The sequence below is a fragment of the Mobula birostris genome, chromosome 1 (genome assembly GCF_030028105.1).
Source record: "Mobula birostris isolate sMobBir1 chromosome 1, sMobBir1.hap1, whole genome shotgun sequence".
Taxonomy (NCBI): domain Eukaryota; kingdom Metazoa; phylum Chordata; class Chondrichthyes; order Myliobatiformes; family Myliobatidae; genus Mobula; species Mobula birostris.
In genome coordinates, this window is record NC_092370.1 from 130,802,355 (window position 1) to 130,824,505 (window position 22,151).

General features: G+C 42.7%; 1 protein-coding gene across 5 annotated transcripts in view; it reads right to left on the reverse strand.

The window, feature by feature from the left end:
- LOC140199839 (sperm-associated antigen 1-like) overlaps positions 1-22,151 on the reverse strand; it is a 134,565-nt gene that overhangs the window by 66,258 nt on the left and 46,156 nt on the right. For all 5 annotated transcript variants that reach the window (XM_072262370.1, XM_072262378.1, XM_072262362.1 and 2 more), the window contains exons 9-10: positions 16,217-16,323; positions 14,929-15,070 (exon numbers count right to left, since the gene is read on the reverse strand). In XM_072262370.1, the coding sequence (XP_072118471.1) occupies positions 14,929-15,070; positions 16,217-16,323 (249 nt within the window). The remainder of the gene's footprint in view (positions 1-14,928; positions 15,071-16,216; positions 16,324-22,151) is intronic.

The following is a 22,151-nucleotide window of genomic DNA, read 5'->3' on the forward strand; positions in this document are numbered from 1 at the left end:
TATATTTTATTATTTGCATGATTATGTCTTCTTTCCACATTGGTTGTTTGCTCATCTTTGTTACCTATGGATTTTATAAGTTCTATTGTATATCTTTAATTTCCTGTAAATGCCTGCAAGAAAATGAATCTTGAAGTACGTATATGGTGGCATACGTGTACTTTGACAATACATTTACTTTGAATGTTAGATATAGAAAGGGTCAAAGTATTGGAGAGAGAAAGAAGGATCAGTTCTGAGTGAGAATGGGTCAGGCGGGCCAGACAGCAGAGAGGAAGGGTTGAAGGGGAGTGAGGAGGGGTTAGAGGGGCGGGAGGGTTGTTTAAGGAAGACTCTTTCCCTTCATTAGTACTCACAAATCGCTGTAGGTTAATTATTGCTGTCACAACACAGTGTTTAGTGAATAAACCAAACGAGGAAATATCCTGATTTTGATTATGCAGCTTTAGGGATGAATTCTGGCTAAATAAGCAAAACTGGCCACTGGGCCTCCATTACTTGTAACTGAAAACTTATTACAGTCTACCCCTGCATTATAGCAGACAATATTGGACTACTCACCCTTACTGAATTCACAAATCACCAGCTAAAATATTTAAGATATGAAATTAAAACTTGCTCTTATGGAATTCAATTAATACATGCATGGAGAGAACTGTATTAGGTTAGCATGGATTACGATTACAGCCTGTCGGCTCACAGCAGGAAGCTAATTGGGAGATTTGCTTTAAAAGCTGACAAGACAATCCCTTCTATTGATACTTTTGGAATGATAGTTTATCAAACAATGTAATATTCATTCACAAACAAGTGAAAATCTGCACATGCTGGAAATCCAAGCAACACACACAAAATGCTAGAGGATCTCAGCTAGCTAGGCATCATTAATGGAAAAGAGTATAGTCATTGGCAGTTAATTAAAACGATAATCATTTCCTCTTCTCCCTATGAAAAAAATCAGAATTAGATTGTCAACAGACAGCAAACCCATGGGGATTTTACTATTAAAGAAATATTTATCTCAAGGAAGCACCTCCACTTACAGTATTAAAAGCCTAAGGCACATAAATACAGCCAGGGCGTCTAAGGCCATAGGAATTTTATGAAGTACCGTGCACTGCACTACTGCCACAAATAAAACAACTTTCATGACATATGTAAGTAATGATAAGCCTGATTCTGATATGGATCTGTATTGTGGAATGAGAGTGGGAAGGGGACAGGGAGAGGGGAGGGAGCAATAAGCACCAGAGAGACATTCTGTAATGATCAAGAAACCAATTGTTTGGAATCAAATTACCTTGCCTGGTGTCTCAGGGATGGGTGTGTCTGCACTCTCACTAATTCCCACCCCAGTGTTCCTTCTCTGTCACTTGTCCCCCACCCATCCTGCGGCACTCCACCCTTGCCACTCCCAATATCCTTTGCTCCTGCCAGATTTACAAACTCACTAAGACTTTTGCACAGTACAGTATTACATGGGATTCAACAGGGAAAAGAAATCACAACACTGATGTTTTACTGGGAATACAACATCCCCCCGCCCCCCCCCCCCGGTAACGCAGGGGTACATGGTACTTCCTATGTTGCTGTTTTGAAATGTCCAGCACAGAAATGGATCCTTTTAGCCCACCACACCTTGACGCTCATCTATGGTAATCTGGTTTACCTGCATTAGGCCTGTATCCCTCTACATCTTTCCTATCCAGTTACCTGTCCAAAGTCCCTTTAATCATTGTAATTACACTCTTGGCCACAAGGAGGTACCTTGGCTACTGATTGTATGTTCGTTGTCTTCTGCTGCTGTGGCCCATTAACTTCAAGGTTTGATGTGTTGTATGACTAGAGATGCTCTTCTGCATCCACTGATGTAACACATGGTTATTTGACTTGCTGTTGAATCAGTCTGGCCATTCTCCTCTAATCTCTCTCGTTAACAAGGCAGTTTTGCCCACAGAACTATTACTTAGATCATATTTCTTCCTAATTCTGACATCTGGACTGAACAACAACTGAACCTCTTGATCATGTCTGCATGCTTTTGTACAATGAGTTGCTGCCACATGATTGGCTGATTAGATATTTGCATTAAGGAGCAGGTATACAGATGTACAAATGGCCACTGAGTATACGTCCTGCTGGCCCAAGACAATCTTCTTTACTATCTACAACTCCATTAATTTCTGTTGTTGGCTGTACACTTATCTACATTGTCATCCATGTCATTTATATACATATATTACAAACAACAAAGGTCCTAGCATCAATCCCAGTAGGGCACCACTTGTTACAGATGTCCAATCAGAAAACACCCATCTACCACTACCCTCTTATCACCAATCCAATTTCAGGTCCAGTTTATCAGCATGCTTCAGATCCTTTGTGCCTTAATATTCTGGACAATCCTACCATGTGCGACCTTTTAAATCTACACAAACTATATCTGTCATTCTGCCTTCATCAATTTTCCTACTATGTACTTCTTTAAAAGAATCAGATTTGTGAGGCATGATTTCTCACATTCAAAATACAGTGGTGCTAGAAAGTTTGTGAACCCTGTAGAATTTTCTGTATTTCTGCATAAATATTACCCAAAATGAGATCAGATCTTCACACAAGTTCTAAAACTCGAAAAAGAGAAACCAATTAAATAATACAAAAGCATTATACTTGTTCATTTAGTTATTGAGAAAAATGATCCAATGTTACAAGTATTTATTGGGAAAAGTACGTGAACCTCTTGGGTAATGCCTTCTACAAATGCTATTTGGAGTCAGGTATTCCAATCAATGAGATAAGATTGGAGGTTGGGTTGTAGAGGTGACTTACCCTATAAAAAGGGACACACAAAGTCAGGTTACTGACAGATCCTGCTCTTCTCAAGGAAGATCTGTTTATCTGCACCATGCTTTGATCAAAACAGCTTTCAGAGTACCTTAGAAGAAGAATTGTAGAGATGCATGAGGCCAGAAAAGCACTTCTAAAGACCTGCGTGTTCATCAGTCCACAGTAGGAGAAATTGTCTACAGATGGAGAAAACCCAGTACTGTTGCTACTTTCCCTAGGAGTGGGCATCCTGCAAAGATCACACCAAGAGCACAATGTGCAATGCTGAAGGAGATGAAAAAGAAACCAAGGTGTAGTGTTTTCGTGCAGTGTGTTGAAACTCTGACTAAACACCAAGTTAAACCGGAGCCAATGAAGACAGAGTCGTAGTAAGGTTAACCATTTACTGTTCACTCTTCTACATCAACGTCGTATGGTGAAAACTGTTGATAAAAAAATACAAACATATACAGCGTCTGTTTCATTCTGGAGACCACGCATGCTCTCTTCTTTCAGCGAGTGTCTCCAGCTGCCCCAAGTAGCGGGCGAGGGGTTCGCGTCAAACTGCCATCGAGCTCGAGCCAACCCCGCATTTGAATTGAAAAGTCGGCACGCGCGTTGCCCCAACAGCCGCTTCCTTAACAGAAATCCTGTTAATATTTTTACTTCAAATGCATTCTTATGAACTTACGGCGTTGCTTCTATAATGTTTCTTTGTGGGTAGAAACGGAGCACTTCACCATCATGCTGCACGCAAGGCACCCGCCTTCACACCTTCCCAAACCGGAGGTTACACATAAGACGCGGCGAAACCGAAGGTGACGTCATCGCATGCCGCGATATACCATAGACAATGAATTTACGTTTGTTATACTGTAACATAATTATCAACCTTTAACTTTAACTAGAAAATAGTTACAAACAAATCATTTAAAACGTAGACCCAACAAAGTCAAATAAATGCCTTAAGGGCAACACACAAGGGTAACAGCAAAAGACCTGCAGAAATCTCTAGAATGTGCTAAAGTCTCAGTTCATGTGTCCACTACAAGAAAAACATTGAACAAGAGTGGTGTTCATGGAAGGACACTGTGGATGAAACCACTGCTCTACAAAAAAAACTTGCTGCACGTCTCAAGTATGCAAAAGTCCACCTGGATATTCTACAATCCTTATGGGACAATGTTCTGTGGACAAATAAGACAAAAGTTGAACTTTTTGGCAGAAATGCACATTGCTATGTTGGGAGAAGAAAGGGCACTGCACACCAACACCAAAACCTCATCCCAAGGAGCATCATGATTTGGGGCTGCTTTGCTGCCTCAGGGCCTGGACAGCTTGCAATCATTGAGGGAACAATGAATTCAAAATTGTATTAACACATTTCACAAGAGAATGTCAGGAGCAGTCCATCACCTGAAGCTTAATAGAAGTTGGATAATGCAACGAATCAATGATCCAAAAGACAAGAGTAAATCAACAACAGAATAGTTTAAAAAGAAGAAAATTCATGTTTTGGAATGGCCAAAACAAAGTCCTGACCTTAATCCTATGGAAATATTGTGGAAGGACCTGAAGTAAGCAGTTCATACATGGAAGCCCACCAACATCCCAGAGTTGAAGCAGTTTTGTAAGGAGGAATGGCCTAAAATTCCTGCAAGCCAATGTGCAGGTCTGATCAACAGTTACTGGAAATGTGTGGTTGAAGTGATTGCAGTACAAGGGGGTCCCACCAATTACTGAAAGCAAAGTTCATGTACTTTTTCAAACAAATACATGTAATATTGGATCACTTTTCATGATAAATAAATGAACAAGTATAATGTTTTTTTTAAGTTATTTAATTTGGTTCTCTTTATCTAGTTTTAGGATTTGCGTGAAAAACTGATCAGGTTTTAGGTCAAATTTATACAGGAATAGAGAAAATACTACAGTGTTCACAAACTTTCTAGCACCACTGTATATTAACTCTTCCTAAACCATTCCAAGTGAACATGAAATCGCTCTCTCAGAATCTTCTCCAGCAACTTTTCTACCAATGCAAGGCCTATAATTTCCAGGTTTATCTCTTGAATGCCTCCTTTGAACAAGGGAACAACGTTAGTTTCCATTCAATCTTCTGGTATCTCATCTGTTCCCAATAAAGATGCAAACATTTTCGTCATAGTCCCAGCAGTCTCCTCCATTGTTTTCATTATCTGCTGGGATAGATCCCATAAGACCATACAACTATAAGACACAGGAGCAGAATTAGGCTATTCAGCTCATTGAGTCTGCTCCGCCATTCTATCATGGCTGATCCCGGATTCCACTCAATCCCATGCACCTGCCTTCTCGCCATATCTTTTGATGACCTGACCGATCAGGAAACAATTAACTTCTGCCTTAAATAATCGGATGGACCTGGTCTCCACCGCAGTCTGTGGCTGAGCATTCACAGATTTACTACTCTATGGCTAAAAAAAAATCCTCCTTACCTCTGTTCTCAAGGGCTGCCCCGCAGTTTTGAGGCTGTGTCCTCTAGTTCTGGATACTCCCACCACAGGAAACATCCTCTCCACATCCACCCTACCTAGTCCTTTCAACATTCAGTAGGTTTCAATGAGATTCCCACATATTCTTCTAAATTTCAGTGAGTACAGGCACAAAACTGCCAAACACACCTCACATGTTAACCCCTTCATTCCCCAAATCATCCTTGTGAACCACCTCTGGACTCTCTCCAATGACAACACAACCTTTCTGAGATATGGGGCCCAAAACTGTTGACAATACTCCAATTGCACCCTTGAAATAAACGCCAACATTGCATTTGCCTTCTTTACCACAGGCTCAACCTGTAAATTAACCTTCTGGGAGTCTTGCACGAGGACCCTTAATTCCCTCTGCACCTCTGATGTTTGAAACTTCTCCCCATTTAGATAATAGTCCGCACTATTGTTCCTTTTTAATGAAGTGCATTATCATGCATTTCCCAACTCTGTATTCCATTGGCCACATTTGTGCCCATTCTTCCAACTTGTCCAAGTCCTTCTGCAAATGCATCGCTTCCTCAGCACTATCTACCCCTCCACCTTTCATGTATCATCCGCCAACTTTGCCACAAAGCCATCAATTCCATTATCTAAATCACTGACAAACAATGTGAAAAGTAGCAGTCCCAGTACTGACCCCTGAGGAACACCACTAGTCACTGGCATCCAACCAGAAAAGGGCCTCTTTTATTCCCACTCACTGCCTCCTGCCTGTCAGCCATTCCTCTATCCATGACAGTATCGTTCCTGTAATGCCACAGGATTTTATCTTGTTAAGCAGCCTCATGTGTGGCACCTTATCAAACACCTTCTGAAAATCTAAGTAAATGACATCCACTGCCTCTCCTTTGTCTACCCTGCTCATTACTTCCTCCAAGAACTCTAACAGATTTGTCAGGCAAGATTTTCCTTTCTAGAAACCATGCTGACTTTGACTTATTTTATCATTAGTCTCCAAGTACCACGAAACCTCATCCTTAATAATAGACTCCAACACTTTCCCACTAGTCCACTGAGATTGGACTAACTGACCTATAATTTCAAACAAGAGAAAATTTGCAGATGCTGGAAATCCAAGTAACACACAAAAAATGTTGGAGGAACTGAGCAGGCCAGGCAGCACCTATGGAAAAAAAGTACAGTTGACATTTTGGGCCCAGACTCTTTGGCAGAACTGGAGAAAAAGAGACGAGGAGTACATTTAAAAGGGAAAGGAGAAAAAGCCTGCAATTTCCTTTATTTTGCCTTCCTCCCTTCTTAACGAGTGGAGTGACATTTGCAATGTTTCAATACTTCGGGACCATGCCAGAATCAAGTGATTCTTGAAAGATCATGACTAATGTATCCGTTATCTCTTCAGCAACCTCCCTCAGGACACTGGGATGTAGTGCATCTGGTCCAGGTGACTTATCCACCTTGGAGTTGGCTTAGCATTTTTTCCTTTGTAATAGCAATGGCACTTACTCCTGCTCCCTGACAGTCACAGACTTCTGGCACACCACTACCGTTTTCCAGAGTGAAGAAAGATGCAAAGTATCCATTAAGTTCATCTGTCATTTCTTTGACCCCCATTACTACCCCACCAGCATCATTTTCCAGTAGTCCAAAATCAACTCCCACCTCGCTTTTACTCATTATATAACTGAAAAAACTTTTAGTATCCTGCTTTATATTATTGCCCAGTCTGCCTTCATATTTCATCTTTTCCCTTCTTATAGCTTTTTTAGTTGCCTTTTGATGGATTTTTAAAACTTCCCAATCATCCAACTTCCCACTCACTTTTGCTACCTTGTGTGCCCTTTCCATTTCCATGGCTTTTAGGCAGTCCTCAACCTCCTTTGTCAGCCACGGTTGCCAAGCCCTGCCATTTGATAACTTCTTCCTCTGTGGGACATACCTATCCTGTCCCTTGTGAATGATTCCCAGAAACTTCAGCCAACTCTTTTCTGCTGTCCTCCTCACCAATCCACCTGGGCAAGCTCTTCTCTCATGCCTTTATTCCATTGCAATACCGATACACACGAGTTATGCTCCTCCTTCTCAAATTGCAGTATGACTTCAATCATAGTATGATCACTGCCTCCTCAGGGTTCCTTTACATTAAGCTCCCTAATAAGATCTGAGTTATTACACAACACCCAATCTAAGATAGCCTTTCCCCGAGTAGGCTCAAGCACAAGCTGCTCTAAAATGCCATCTCATAGGCATTCAACAAATTCCCTCTCTTGTGATCCGACACCAACCCGATTTTCCCAATCCCCTTGCATACTGAAGTCCCCCATTACAATTGCCTCATTACCCACATTACATGCCTTTTCCAGCTCTCTTTGCAATCTTAACCCCACATCTTGGCTACCATTTGGAGGCCTATATATGATTCCCATAATTTGTTTTACCCCTGAAATTTCTTAACTTCACCAAAGATTCAACATTCTCTAACCCTATGTTACCCTCTTTCTAAAGATGTAATCCCTTCTTTTACTGACAGAGCCACACCACAGCCTGTCCTTTCGATACAAGGTATATCCTTTAATATTAAGTTCCTAACTATGGCCTCCTTTCAGCCACGGCTCAGTGATGCCCACAACATCATACCAACCAATCTCTAATTGCACCATGAGTTCGTCCACCTTATTCTGAATGCTACGCCCATTTGAATACAGCACCTTCAGTCCTGCATTCCTTGCCCTTTTGAACTTTACCTTTGTGGTACAATTTAACTCTTTGCTCTGTTTGCATTTGTGCTCAATCATTGGCTTGTCCTTCCTTACATTCATGTTACACCCATCGTCTATTTGTAAATCTGCTGGCTCATCCTCTGCTCTATCATACTGATTCCCGTCTCCTACCATATTAGTTTAAACTCATTCGTATCTCATCAAGCCCTGGAATTTATTCACTCTAATGTACTCCAATATTTCTACCACTTCCTCCTTCCTGATACAGAAAATTAATGTACCCCTCCTTAACCCCCAGCTTCAGTATCCTTTCCCTAATGAATTCCAATGAGAAATATTCACTTAGGATCTTGCTCATATCCCCCAGTTCTACATATAGATTACAATTCTGGTCTCTCCTTGTTACACTTAAATGGTACCCCAGGTATTGAAACACTAGTGTTATGCTTGAACTCCCAACTTCTAGATGAGTATTAAATGGTTCTACTGAGCCAAAGCTCATGATTACGTTCATAGATGAAACATGCTGTAGGGTTTCACTGCTGTGTAGCATGCTGTAAGGTTTCATTGATCATAGTCATAGTCATAGTCATACTTTATTGATCCCGGGGGAAATTGGTTTTCGTTACAGTTGCACCATAAATAATCAATAGTAATAAAACCATAAATAGTTAAATAGTAATATGTAAATTATGCCAGTAAATTATGAAATAAGTCCAGGACCAGCCTATTGGCTCAGGATGTCTGACCCTCCAAGGGAGGAGTTGTAAAGTTTGATGGCCACAGGCAGGAATGACTTCCTGTGACGCTCTGTGTTGCATCTCGGTGGAATGAGTCTCTGGCTGAATGTACTCCTGTGCCCAACCAGTACATTATGTAGTGGATGGGAGACATTGTCCAAGATGGCATGCAACTTGGACAGCATCCTCTTTTCAGACACCCCGTCAGAGAGACCAGTTCCATCCCCACAACATCACTGGCCTTACGAATGAGTTTGTTGATTCTGTTGGTGTCTGCTACCCTCAGCCTGCTGCCCCAGCACACAACAGCAAACATGATAGCACTGGCCACCACAGACTCGTAGAACATCCTCAGCATCGTCCGGCAGATGTTAAAGGACCTCAGTCTCCTCAGGAAATAGAGACGGCTCTGACCCTTCTTATAGACAGCCTCAGTATTCTTTGACCAGTCCAGTTTATTGTCAATTCGTATCCCCAGGTACTTGTAATCCTCCACCATGTCCACACCGACCCCCTGGATGGAAACAGGGGTCACCGGTACCTTAGCTCTCCTCAGGTCTACCACCAGCTCCTTAGTCTTTTTCACACTAAGCTGCAGATAATTCTGCTCACACCATGTGACAACGTTTCCTACCGTAGCCCTGTACTCAGCCTCATTTCCCTTGCTGATGCATCCAACTATGGCAGAGTCATCCGAAAACTTCCGAAGATGACAAGACTCTGTGCAGTAGTTGAAGTCCGAGGTATAAATGGTGAAGAGAAAGGGAGACAAGACAGTCCCCTGTGGAGCCCCAGTGCTGCTGATCACTCTGTCGGACACACAGTGTTGCAAGCACGCGTACTGTGGTCTGCCAGTCAGGTAATCAAGAATCCTTGACACTAGGAAAGCATCCACCTGCATCGCTGTCAGCTTTTCCCCCGGCAGAGCAGGGCGAATGGTGTTGAACGCACTGGAGAAATCAAAAAAATTGACCCTCACAGTGCTGGCTGGCTTGTTCAGGTGGGTGTAGACACGGTTCAGCAGGTAGACGATGGCATCCTCAACTCCTAGTCGGGGCTGGTAGGCGAACTGCAGGGGATCTAAGTGTGGCCTGACCATAGGCCGGAGCAACTCCAGAATAAGTCTCTCCAATGCCACCGGTCTGTAGTCATTGAGGCCGCTGGGGCTTGGTGTCTTCGGCACAGGGACGAGGCAGGACATCTTCCACAGTACAGGAACCTCCGGAGCCTCAGGCTCAGGTTGAATATATGGCGAAGTACTCCACATAAATGTAAATGTAATGGTTTCTCTGCAGCAGCAATGTTTGGGTTATGACTGGAGATAACGGGGTTAGGAATGCTGTTGTTCTTTCTTGGGAGCGGAAAGAGAGGTTTTCACAGTCTTTTGGCCAGCAAGAGATGAGGAGAGAAGACATGAAAGGAAAGAGATGGTAGACCGCTGGATGGGGTGAACTTGGAGCGAGGGTCCGAAGGGCAGCGACGATCGGAGGAGGTCGATGGTGGACGAATGGCCGTATTTGTGAGCTTCAACATTGTGCAACAGATTGTTTAATAAGATTGGGCCCTTTTTTTTCTTTTATCATTTCTTTACTAACCGTATAGTCAAAGTAAGAACTATAAAGCTTAATCATTTAATCGCATATTGTGTACTGTTCGTTATTTCGGGGCACTTATTTGTAACATGGGACACATCACACAGCATCCACCCAAACGAGATTTCATAAGTTTGACCGGGCTGAGGGCTATTACCCCCTATATTAAGCCGCTAGCCAAAGCGAGAGTTACATAGGGAATGGATTTGAGAATGAGCAAGCTGCAATGTATGTTCCCGCCATTGCCCATAAAGAGTATGTACATTCTCCCCATGACTGCATAGGTTTTCTCTGGGTGCACCAGTTTCCTCTCACATTCCAAATACTTATGGTTAGGGTCAGTGAACTGTGGGCATGCTATAGTGGCACCAGAAGCCTGGCAACATTTGCGAGCTGCTCCCAGCACATCCCTGGACATTGTTGTTTATTAACACAAACTATCCACTTCACTGTAGGTTCTGATATTTTGATGTAACGTGACAAATAAAGCTGTTTAGGATAGAGATATAATGTCAAGATCATCCAAAACAAATATAACAAATTGACTTTAAGATACAATAAACTGTATTTTAATCTTAATTTTTGAAATATTTCATTGCCAATTGTTTAATTTCATTTATTGGATAAAGAAAATGGCTTTCTTGTCTAAGTTTTCCTTGAATAATCAGCTGTAAAAGGTTATGACACCAACAGAGAAACAAATAATGGTTCCTGCAATATGCTTTTAGCAGTAACAGTGCCACCCTGTGGAGACGAATTAAATAGAAGTTGATATTCAGTTGGGTCAGATACCATCTGAGGAGGAGTCAAAATGTATTACGCAAGTACATATATAACCTTGAAATTCATCTTCTTGCAGGCATTTATAGGAAAATTTAAAAAATTAGAATTTATGAAAAACTATAAATAACTACACTGGCATACAACCAATATGCAAAAGACAAATCATGCAAATAATGAAGTAAGTAAATACATATATTTACGTGAGTTGTAGAGTCCTTCCAGTTTGGTCGCCGGCCACTCGCCCATGGTTTTTCGTCCGGCGCCAGACGCTCGGAGAGACTCGGCGGGGGGGCAGGCACCCGGTACTCGGCTGGGGGCCATGGTCGAGTGGTTGGCGACTTGGGCTGGTTCCCCCACTGGACTTAGTCTGGTGAGGAGGGTGTGAGGATGCCCAGCAGGACTAAAAAACACCTGACGAAGGGCGGATGAGCTCCTTGTGAGCCAACAGCCATCTTCCATGGAAGAGATTAAAGCCTCACCATGTACCTACGAATCGTATGCTATGCACTTAGTTAGAAGAGACATGATGAACTTGGGCGCTGCACCGTGTGCCTGGACCTGCCCAAGGCCTCCGCTTAAGGAAGGGCTGAGCTTGAAGAAGCAGCCATGGCTGGAGGCCGACATGGCCTCGGGCTCGATTTCGGCGGGGCGGTGCCAAGGCGGCCAGCGAGAACAAACTGGAGGAGAGGCTGTACTCGGTGCTGTCACAAGATCGAAGAAGATGGAGGTGCATAGCCGCCAACCCCGGATTCGGGACCGCACCCACTGACTGACTGACTGTAGAGTCTTTGAAAGAAAGTCTATAAATTGTGGAGTAATTCTTCGTCATCTGGTTACCCTTTAGGCTGGAAATGTTCCCTTTTTGACTATATTGAATTATTAATTACATATCATATATCACATACAGTGGACTATGGTTAATCAGGGCAGCTGCTTATTTGGGACAACTTTTTAAGAACAAAAACTAATTGAGAAAATTGCCAGGATTCCCTTCACTTATTTGAGACACTATGCCACTATTACAATTAGGACAGGAGACTTTTGCCAAACAGCAGATGTGTGCACTTGATTGTCCGTTAGACACCACATCGTGCTCAAAGGGTGCAATTGTCAAAAGCATTGTTTAAGTCTGTCCATTGTCTAAGTGTCTACACAGATTTTGTTCATTTAGTCAATGAAAAGAACATAACAGTCAAGACTTTTTCCCCCCACCTTTTCCCACTTTTTCTTGCTTAGTAGGGGTTTTTTTAAATCACCAAAATTTTTTCAATCTTTAAAATAATGTTTTTTTTCTTGAGACCTTTTAAGTGTTGCTTACTTCGATGTACAGGTGCCCCCCGCTTTTCGAACGTTCGCTTTACGAAACCTCACTGTTACAAAAGGCCTACATTATTTACCTGTTTTCGCTAAAAGAAGGTGTATTCACTGTTACGAAAAAAGGCAGCATGCACCTCGAGCAGCCAAGTTCCTCCCCCGGAACTGCATTCTCGCTGGCATTGCTTAAACACATGCCTGTGAGCAGCCATTAGCAAGATGAGTTCTAAGGTATCGGAAAAGCCTAAAAGAGCTCGTAAGAGTGTTACACTTAGCATAAAACAAGACATAATTAAGCGTTTTGATCGTGGTGAACGAAGCAAGGACAAAGTGAGTTTGGCTTATGGACGCTGACAAAGATGATGTTGAAGAGGTTTTGACATCCCATGACCAAGAACTGATAGATGAAGAGCTGATGCAATTGGAAGAGGAAAGGATAACTATCGAAACCGAATGCAGTAGTGAACGGACCAAAAGTGAAGTCGTCCAGGAACTGAACGTGAAGCAACTGCGTGAGATTTTCACTGCAATGTTAAAGTATGACTTTAATTTTGAAAGGGTACATCGGTTTAGGGCATATTTGCAGGATGGTTTGAGTGTTTACAAAGAACTGTATAATAGAAAAATGCGCGAGGCTAAGCAGTCAAGCAAGCCTTCCACATCAGCCACAGCAGACGACGAACCTCGACCTTCGACGTCGAGGCAGGCAGACATAGAAGAAGATGACCTGCCTGCCCTGATGGAAACAGACGACAATGAGATGACACTTCCACAAATCGGCAATTGCCGATTGCACCGCCTCTGATCTGAGCCGACAGTTACGTGTCGGGCGGCATCGAATTAATTAGCTTGTTTATTTCTGCTTTCTTCTTAAAGATGTGCTGGGTGCGTCCTGGCTACCGATGTACCCCTGCATGCTTCACGGATCGGTATCGGTTCGTGGCCTGAAGGTTGGGGGCCACTGGACCACCCCAACGTCTGACAAGTCAGCCTAACACACCATCATCAGTGTGCTCGATGTCTTCCCAATTCCGGAAAGTGGTACTACACTGTACATACATTATTTCTACTTTATATAGGCTGCATATTTTTATACATTATTTGGTATGATTTGGCAGCTTCATAGCTTAAAGGTTACTGAGAGAGTGTTTCTGCCGAGAGCGCTTGCGTGAGATTTTCGCTACGCAGAACAGTGCGGCAATGATTGTAGGAAGGTACTTCTACTTTACATAGACTGCGTATTTATATCATTCCTGCTTTTACTATATGTTACTGTTATTTTAGGTTTTATGTATTATTTGGCATGATTTGGTAGGTTATTTTTGGGTCTGCGAACGCTCACAAATTTTTCCCATATAAATAAATGGCAATTGTTTCTTCACATTACGACATTCTGGCTGACAAACCGTTTCATAGGAACGCTCTGCCTTTGGATGGCGGGGGAAACCTGTACTCGTGTTAATTTTGGATAATAATAATAATAAAAGATTTGAAAAGAACATGACAGTGAAGACTTTTTCACAATACTGTAAGGGAGTGGAGAGCGAGTTTGTAATCTGGCAGGAAGAAAGGATGTTGGGAATGCAAGGGTAGAGTGACATGGGAGAGGTCCATGACAGGTGGCAGAGAAGGACTGCCAGGGGTGCGGGTGACATGGGTGCAGACACACCCAGCGCTGAGACACAAGGTAAGGTCATCTGAATCCAAACAATTGGTTTATTGATCATTACAGAATGTCTCTTAGGAGCTTCCTGCTCCCTCCCATCTCCCTTCCCCTTTTTCATACCATGATTGCCCTCTCCCTGTTCCCTTCATACTATCAGTCCACAACAGAGACCCAAATCAGAGTCAGGTTAATCAACACTCACATATGTCATGAAATCTGTGGGGTTTTTTGCATGCAAAAGTCATAGAGATCCTCACAATGTACATATGCTTCAGACTTTTGCACAGTACTGTGTATATGTTTTATATGATAAAATATTTGTATAAAGTAATATTGTACATTAACTGCATTGATTGTAGAAAGGCATTTAAGAGAGCCTTCAGGTTGAAAGTGGGTACCCAGAGAGGTGACATCCAGCTATTGCTCCTTCCCTTCTACTCATCTTCTCAAACATATTAATTTTGGAGTCTATAAGGTCTTTTTGTTTTACAGCACTAATATACTACACAATTATAGTAGCAGCTATCGTTGAATTGTTTCTGCTGTGTTTACTTGAAAAAACTTGTATTACTTCAAACAATTTTCCAAGGCTGATTGTGAAGACATGAAAGAAACAAAGAAACTAATAATTTCAAGTGTTTTTAACCATCTCAGTCTATTCTTCAATAGTTCAGATTTTGGTTAAGAGAAAGACAAAGCCATATTAAATTACCTTGTATTTGTGCAGGGGATATGTCAAGAAAATGATGAAGGAAAACTAAACTGGGTACGGATAAATCTGACAGCCATTCTCACCTTTATTTTTGTCTGCACATTCTCTTTGCTGTTCCTCGTCAGAGTCTTCTATTGTTTTAATAAACATCTTTTTCCCTTTCTTCGATATTTTCATAGGAGATTGCAAGTCTTTCAGATTCCGCTCAAGTTCCTGAAGCAAATTCTGAAAGTGAACAAGTAGGAGACGAGTGAATCACTTTGAACTACACTGTTTTTAATTTAGTAAATGATAAAGGAATCATTTATATTTTACTTAAACTATTAAGGATGGCATGGAAGCACAGCAGTTAATGCAATTGCTTTACAGCCCTAGCTATAAAATCGGCATTCAATTCCCACTACTCTCCGTTCAAAGTTCAAAGTAAATTTATTATCAAAATATGTCAATGTCACCATATACTTCTCTGAGATTCATCTTCTTCTGAGCATTCACAGCAGAACAAACTATAAAGGAACCAATTAAAAATTACAAGACTGATAAACAACCAACGTGCAAAAGACAAACTGTGCAAATACAAAATAAATAAACAATGCCAAGAACGTGAGTTGTAGAGTCCTTGGAAGTGAGAGAGAGAGAGAGAAAGTCCTCTGTCAGGAGTTTGTACATTTTCCCTATGACTATGTGGGTTTCCTCCCACATTCCAAAGATGTACCAGCTGGGTTAGTGAGCTGTGGGCGTGCCATGTTGGTGCCAGAGTCATGGTGAGACTTGCAGGCTTCTCAGCACAATCTTCAATGACATGATGCAAACGATGCATTTCACTGCATGTTTCAATGTACACGTGACAAATAAAGCTAATCTTCCTCTTTATTAAAGAGTTTCCATTGCCCAATCAAACAGAGAAATGTATGTTTCACTAGAACATGATGTAAAAGGGGTCTTTCTCAGATTGAAGTAGCAATACTATATATTCTGTAATCCAATACCTGCTGAAGAGTTAACATTCGGATGTGTTCTCCCTTGATCAATTTTCTCCCAATTAAAATCTTGTCCAGCATTAAAAAGTAGAAAGTCAACAAAATCTGTTGTCAAAAACTGGAATGGAAGACTTCTTGCATCTTCCTAAATTTCAGGATGTCATACGTAAAGAACAAATTTTTAAACAACTGATGGTACCAAGTATAATATAGTAAAGAAAAATTTAGTTTAACAAAATGAAAGGTATTCTTCTACCTAATTTAAACCTCATAATTTCCATCTATTTTATATTAAATTCCTTCAAGTATGTTGGCTCACATATCTCTAATTAGTTAACAAGGATAGTTAAGTTCCAATCTTGTTTCATACTAAAGATTCCCTTGTTCTTACCTTGGCTATGGAATTGTCTGGTTCTGCTTGCAACACTTTCTTTAAATCATCTATTGCTTCTTGATGGTTCCCCAAATGTTTATAAACAGTGGCACGGCGCAGATATGCTGTAAACAATGCAAGAGAAAAGTAAACAGCACAATATCCACTGTTAAAACCCCAATAAAATTATTCAGATTATAATTTAGTCAACATCACGCTTGCATTACATTAAGAAGGATATCTCACCAACAATTAGTCCTTCATTGTCAATGGGTGTAAATACTGGAACACTTTATCCAATAGCATAGTGGAAGAACTTTCATCGACAGGACAGTAGCTGTTAAAGAAGGGAGCTCCCCACCACCTTCTCAAGGGCAATAAATGCTGCTACGTTGATTTTTCCAGCAATTACCAGATCCCAGAAAATTAATATATTTTTTAAAGTAAACATCACTAAATTTATCAACACTTGCTAAATAAATTCATCACGTTTAATCTATTGAACTGTTTCAGATTCAGATTTATTTATCACATGTATACTGAACCATAGAGTGAAATGATTCATTTATGTTAACAACACACCCAAGGACGCGTTGGGGGTAGCCTAGAAATGGCACCATACATTCTAGCGCCAACATAGCATATACACAAAGTTCAGAAGAATAGCTTATACAAATGATAATCACAATACAACAATAGCAAATAACAACAGTACAACAAGCTCCTTTCCCACCCTCTTCTTCTTACATACACATACGCTTCCAACGCTCCTCTCCATACATACGTACACATACGCCTCCAACCCCAGGAGAAGGTGCGAGGTAATAAGTGGAAAAGTAAAGGGTTGATATGAGAGGAGAGTGTACAATGGGAGAAAGGGAAGGAGGGATACCAAAGGGAGATGATAGGGAGGTGAGGAGAAGAGAAGGGTGAAGAGGAGAACCAGAATGGGAAATGGAAAAAGAGAGAAGAGGGAGGAAGAAGAAATTATCTGAGCTTAGATCAATCAGTATGTCAGGCCTGTACACGCAGGCCTGTTCCAGCCTCCAGTTAGCTACCAGAAGTCACCTGCTACTCGTTTTCAACTCATCACCTGCAGCCTATTTAAACACAGCTTTCATCCACAATCCTTGTTATGGGATACAGAGAGAGATGATGAGAAATAAATTAAGGGAGTTGGGGATGCAGGAATTCACATTAAAAGGGTTGCTGGGCATGGGTGAGAGAGCACGTCCAGGTATTTTTAGCATTTTTAAGGGGTACAGGGGTTTTTTATAGAATATGACGAATAAACAGGAATAGGATACTAGGATGGTCAAAGGTGGGAGGGTGAAGTGTAGGTTTGTGTGTGTGTGTGTGATTGGGTGAAGGGATTTAGAATGTATGTCTACTGCACATTCTGGAGCAGAGGGTGGCGGTAATGCACCATTAAGCTGGATGCCAACCGCCATAAAACAAGACACAGACAGACAATCCTTGTTCACCAGTTGACCCAGCCAGCCTCATCCAGATGCTCCTAGCCTTCAGTTATCTGTTGCCCTGTTAAGTTCAATGTCTGTTCTCTTATTTGTGGCCCCATGTGGCTTGTTATTTTGCAGTTTATCATTAAAGTTATTGCTCACCGCTAAATCATCTCTGTTGCTCTGCATTTGTATCAAGCCTCCTCTTCACTTCTTAACAGACTGTGTGAATCCATGATTGACTAAGCAGTCTGCTTGCCTAAAGGAAGCTGCCCGCCAATGCGTGTACATGATTCAGAAGCAGCAGGAAACCATTGACCATCTGCTCACCATTCTCAAACAGCTCTCTGTCTTGATAAAGCAACCCTACACCAGTCAGCCTCCTCCCTCAGAGCCCTGGAAACTGGTGCTCGACTGCTTTGACAGTCCCCCAACATGATGCTACAACTTCCTATCCCAATACGTCTTGCACTTTGAGCTCCAGCCATCTCTTTTAATATTACGGACTGAGTCAAAATTGCCTTCATTATTTCTCTCTGACCTGGGCTGCCGCTAACTGGGTCAATAAAATCCACATTTGCAATCAATACGAGGAATTCGCTGCTGGGATGCACCGAGCTTTTTACCATCTGGAAGTGAAAGGGTGACAGCAGATTGGATACCTCACCTGTATCAAGGCTCATGCTCGGTGCTGGATTACACTGTGGAATTCCAGACCCCCGCAGTGGAGTGCAACTGGAATGCAGTCTGGCCCTCTGAATTGACAAAGCAATTGACGGATGTCCCTTGGAGTCTGGAATGGTCAGAGTGCACATGCAGCCTGTGCATATGAACATCAGAGAGCACCGAGAGGTCCATCCAATTCCTCCTGGTCAACTCACCCAACACTCCTCTCATCTTGAGTTACCCCTGGCTCTCTACTCTTGATCCTCACATCGCCTGGTCAACCAGTTCATTGCTGAGTTGGGGACCCACCTGCTGGACCACTTGCCTGCACCCTCAGCTGACTTCACCCCATATATCTGTGGAGACAGAAAAGCCTTGACCTCACCAAACTCCCACAGGAATACCACAATTTAACCATCTCCTTCAGTAAAAAGGGAAGCCAGCACCCTTCCGTCTCACAGACCACATCACTGCGCAATCGACTTCTTCCGGGTGCCACCCCTCCCCGAGGTCACCTGTTCTCCTTCTCCCCTCCTGAGACCCAAGTCATAAATGACTGCATCACCAAAGCGCTACAGCACAGCCTCATTTGACCATTCCCGTCCCCAGCCAATTCAGGATTCTTCTTTGTCAAGAAGAAAGATGGAGCACTTCAATCCTGCATTAACTATATGGACTCAACAAAATCACCATTAAGGACCGCTAGCTGCTTCCCTTCAAAACACATCATGGAGCCCAGATCTACAGCAAACTGGATCTACAGACTGCATACAATCTGATCTGCATCCAGCAGGAGGATGAGCAGAAGTCTGTATTCGTAGCACTCACTGGTTACTACAAGTACATGGTGACGCCTTTCAGACATTCTAACAGTCCAACCGTATTCTAAGCCTTCATCAACGAGATCCTCTGAGACATGCCACACAGGTCTGTGTTTGTCTACATTGATGACATCCTCATCATCAAGTCCACATCTGACTCCTCGAAAACCAACTGTACTGCAAGTTAGAGAAATAGTAATTCCGTGCCCCAGTCATTTCCTTCCTTGGTTACATTCCTTCACCCCAAGGCATAACCATAGTCCTACAGAAAGTGGGCGCCATCGTTGAATAGCTCCAACTGTGCTCCCTCAAACAGCTACAGCATCTCTTGGGCTTCTCCAACTTCTTTTGCCATTTCATCAGAAACTACAGCCAATTCACCACTCCTCTCACCCTCCTCACCAAGTCGCCTATCTCACAAATAAGCAGAGACCACAGTTTCGAGGAGCTCAAGATATACTTCACTACTACTCCCATTCTCCACCATCCCTCCAGACTTTTTGTGATAGAGGTGGATGCATCTGTCACTGTGGGAGTAGTCTGAGGCAGAGTAGTAAGGCTTTGGCACAACAAAGCTTCAGCCAGAACAGGCGGAGGCAAGTTCATTCCTTATTTCATACTTAAATCTTGAGTGAATAAGGGTATGTCTACAGAGTCAGTGTCCTGTTCTAGATGTCAGATCAGGGATTTCCAGGAGACTCCCAGCATCCCCAATGGCCACACCTGCCTCAGGTGGATCGAGATGCAGCTCCTTAGAGACTGTGTTAGGGAACTGGAGCTGCAGCTCAATGCTTGTTGGAGAAAATGAAGCGGTAATAGGCAGGAGCTATAGGGAGGTAAGGCTACAGGAGACAGATAAATGGGTGACTGTCAGGAGAGGGAAGGGAGAACGTCAGATAGTGGAGAGTAGCCCTGTGGCCATCCCCCCCGCCAACAATAAGTACTCCATTTTGAGTACTGTTGGGGGGTGGGGGGGACAACCTACTTGGGAGAAGCAATAGGTCTGGCACTGAGTCTGTCCCTGTGGCTTAGAAGAGTAGGAAACTGAAGAGGATGGCAGCAGTAATAGCTGACTTTATAGTCAGGGGGACAGACAGACAATTCTGTGGATGCAAAAAGGAAACCTGGATGGTAGTTTGCCTCCCAGGTGCCAGGGTCCAAGATGTTTCTGGATGTGTCCATGATATCCTGAAAAGGGAGGGTAAGCAGCCAGAAGTCGCGGTACATATTGGTACCAATGACATAGGAAGAAAAAGGGAGGAGGTCCTGAAAAAAGGATATAGGGAATTAGGAAGGAAGCTGAGAAGCAAGGCCTCAAGGGTAGTAATCTCAGGATTACTGCCTTTGCCACACGACAGTGAGGATAGGAATAGAATGAGGTGACAGATAAATGTGTGGCTGAAGAATTGGAGCAGGGGACAGGAATTCAGATTTCCAGATAATTGGGACATCTTCTGGGGCAGATGGAACCTGTACAAAAGGGACAGATTGTACTTGAATCCAAGGAGGACAAATATTCTTGCAGACAGATTTACTAGAGCTGTTGGGAGTGGTGTAAACTAATATGGCAGGGGGATGGAAATCAGTATGATGGAGCTGAGGATGAGCCAGCAGGTGTACAAGTAGATGATGGGTGTAACATGAATGTAAGGAAAGACAAGCCAATGATTGGGTACAAGTGCAGACGGAGCAAAGAGTAAAATTGTACCACAGAGGCAAAACTCAAAAGGGCAAGGAACGCAGGACTGAATGCTGTATTTAAATACGCAAAGCATTCAGAATAGGGTGGATGAACTTGTGGTGCAATTAGAGATTGGTTGGTATGAAATTGTGGGCATCACTGAGTCGTGGCTGAAAGAAGGCCATATTTGGGAGCTTAACATCAAAGGATATACTTTGTATTGAAAGGACAGGCAAGAAGGCATAGGCAGTGGTGTGGGTCTGTTGGAGTTAAATCTTTAGAAAGAGTTGACATGGGGTCAGAGAATATTGAATCTTTGTGGAAAGAGTTAAAAAATTGCAAAGGTAAAAATAAAATTATGGGAATCATATATAGACACCTAAATAGTAGCCAAGATGAAGGGTTAAGATTGCAAAGGGAGCTGGAAAAGGCATGTAATAGTGGTAATGACACAATTGTAATGGGGGACTTCAATACGCAAGGGAACTGGGAAAATCAGGCTGGTGTCAGATTGCAAGGCAGGGAATTTGTTGAATGCCTACGAGATGGCTTTTTAGAGCAGCTTGTGCCTGAGCCTACTCGGGGAAAGGCTATCTTAGATTGGGTGTTGTGTAATAACCCAGATCTTATTAGGGATCTTAACTTAAAGGAACCCTGAGGAGGCAGAGATCATGTGTTTGAATTCGTACTGCATGGGTCATGGACTTTCTCACAGACCGACCACAGCAAATCAGAATTGGTAAGCACACCTCCACCACCCTCATCTTAAAAACAGACACCCCGCAGGGCTGTGTGCTGAGCCCTAGGCTCTACACACTCTTCACACATGACTGCACCCCCATCTACACCTCCAACTCCATCAATAATTTGCGGATGATACCACAGTGGTTGGCCTGATCTCGGACGAGGATGAAACAGCCTACAGGCTTGAGGTGGATCGTCTGACGCAGTGGTGTAAGGACAACGACCTGGTCCTTAACACTTCTAAAACAAAAGAGATGATCACTGACTTCAGGAGATCAAAGGACAGAGTACACCCCCCCCCTCCATATACATGGAGTGGTAGTGGAAAGTGTGGAAAACCTAAACTTCCTTGGAGTTATGTTGTCAAAACAGCTGACATGGACCACCAACACCTCGCTGCTTGTAAAAAAGGCACAACAAAGACTATTCTTCCTCAGAAAGCTGAAACAGGCCAAACTCCCACAAAAGCTGTTGCTTAACTTCTACAGAAGCACAATTGAAACCATCCTGACCAACAGCGCCACAGTGTGGTACGCCAGCTGCACAGCTGCTGAGCGACAAGACCTGCATCGCGTGGTGAA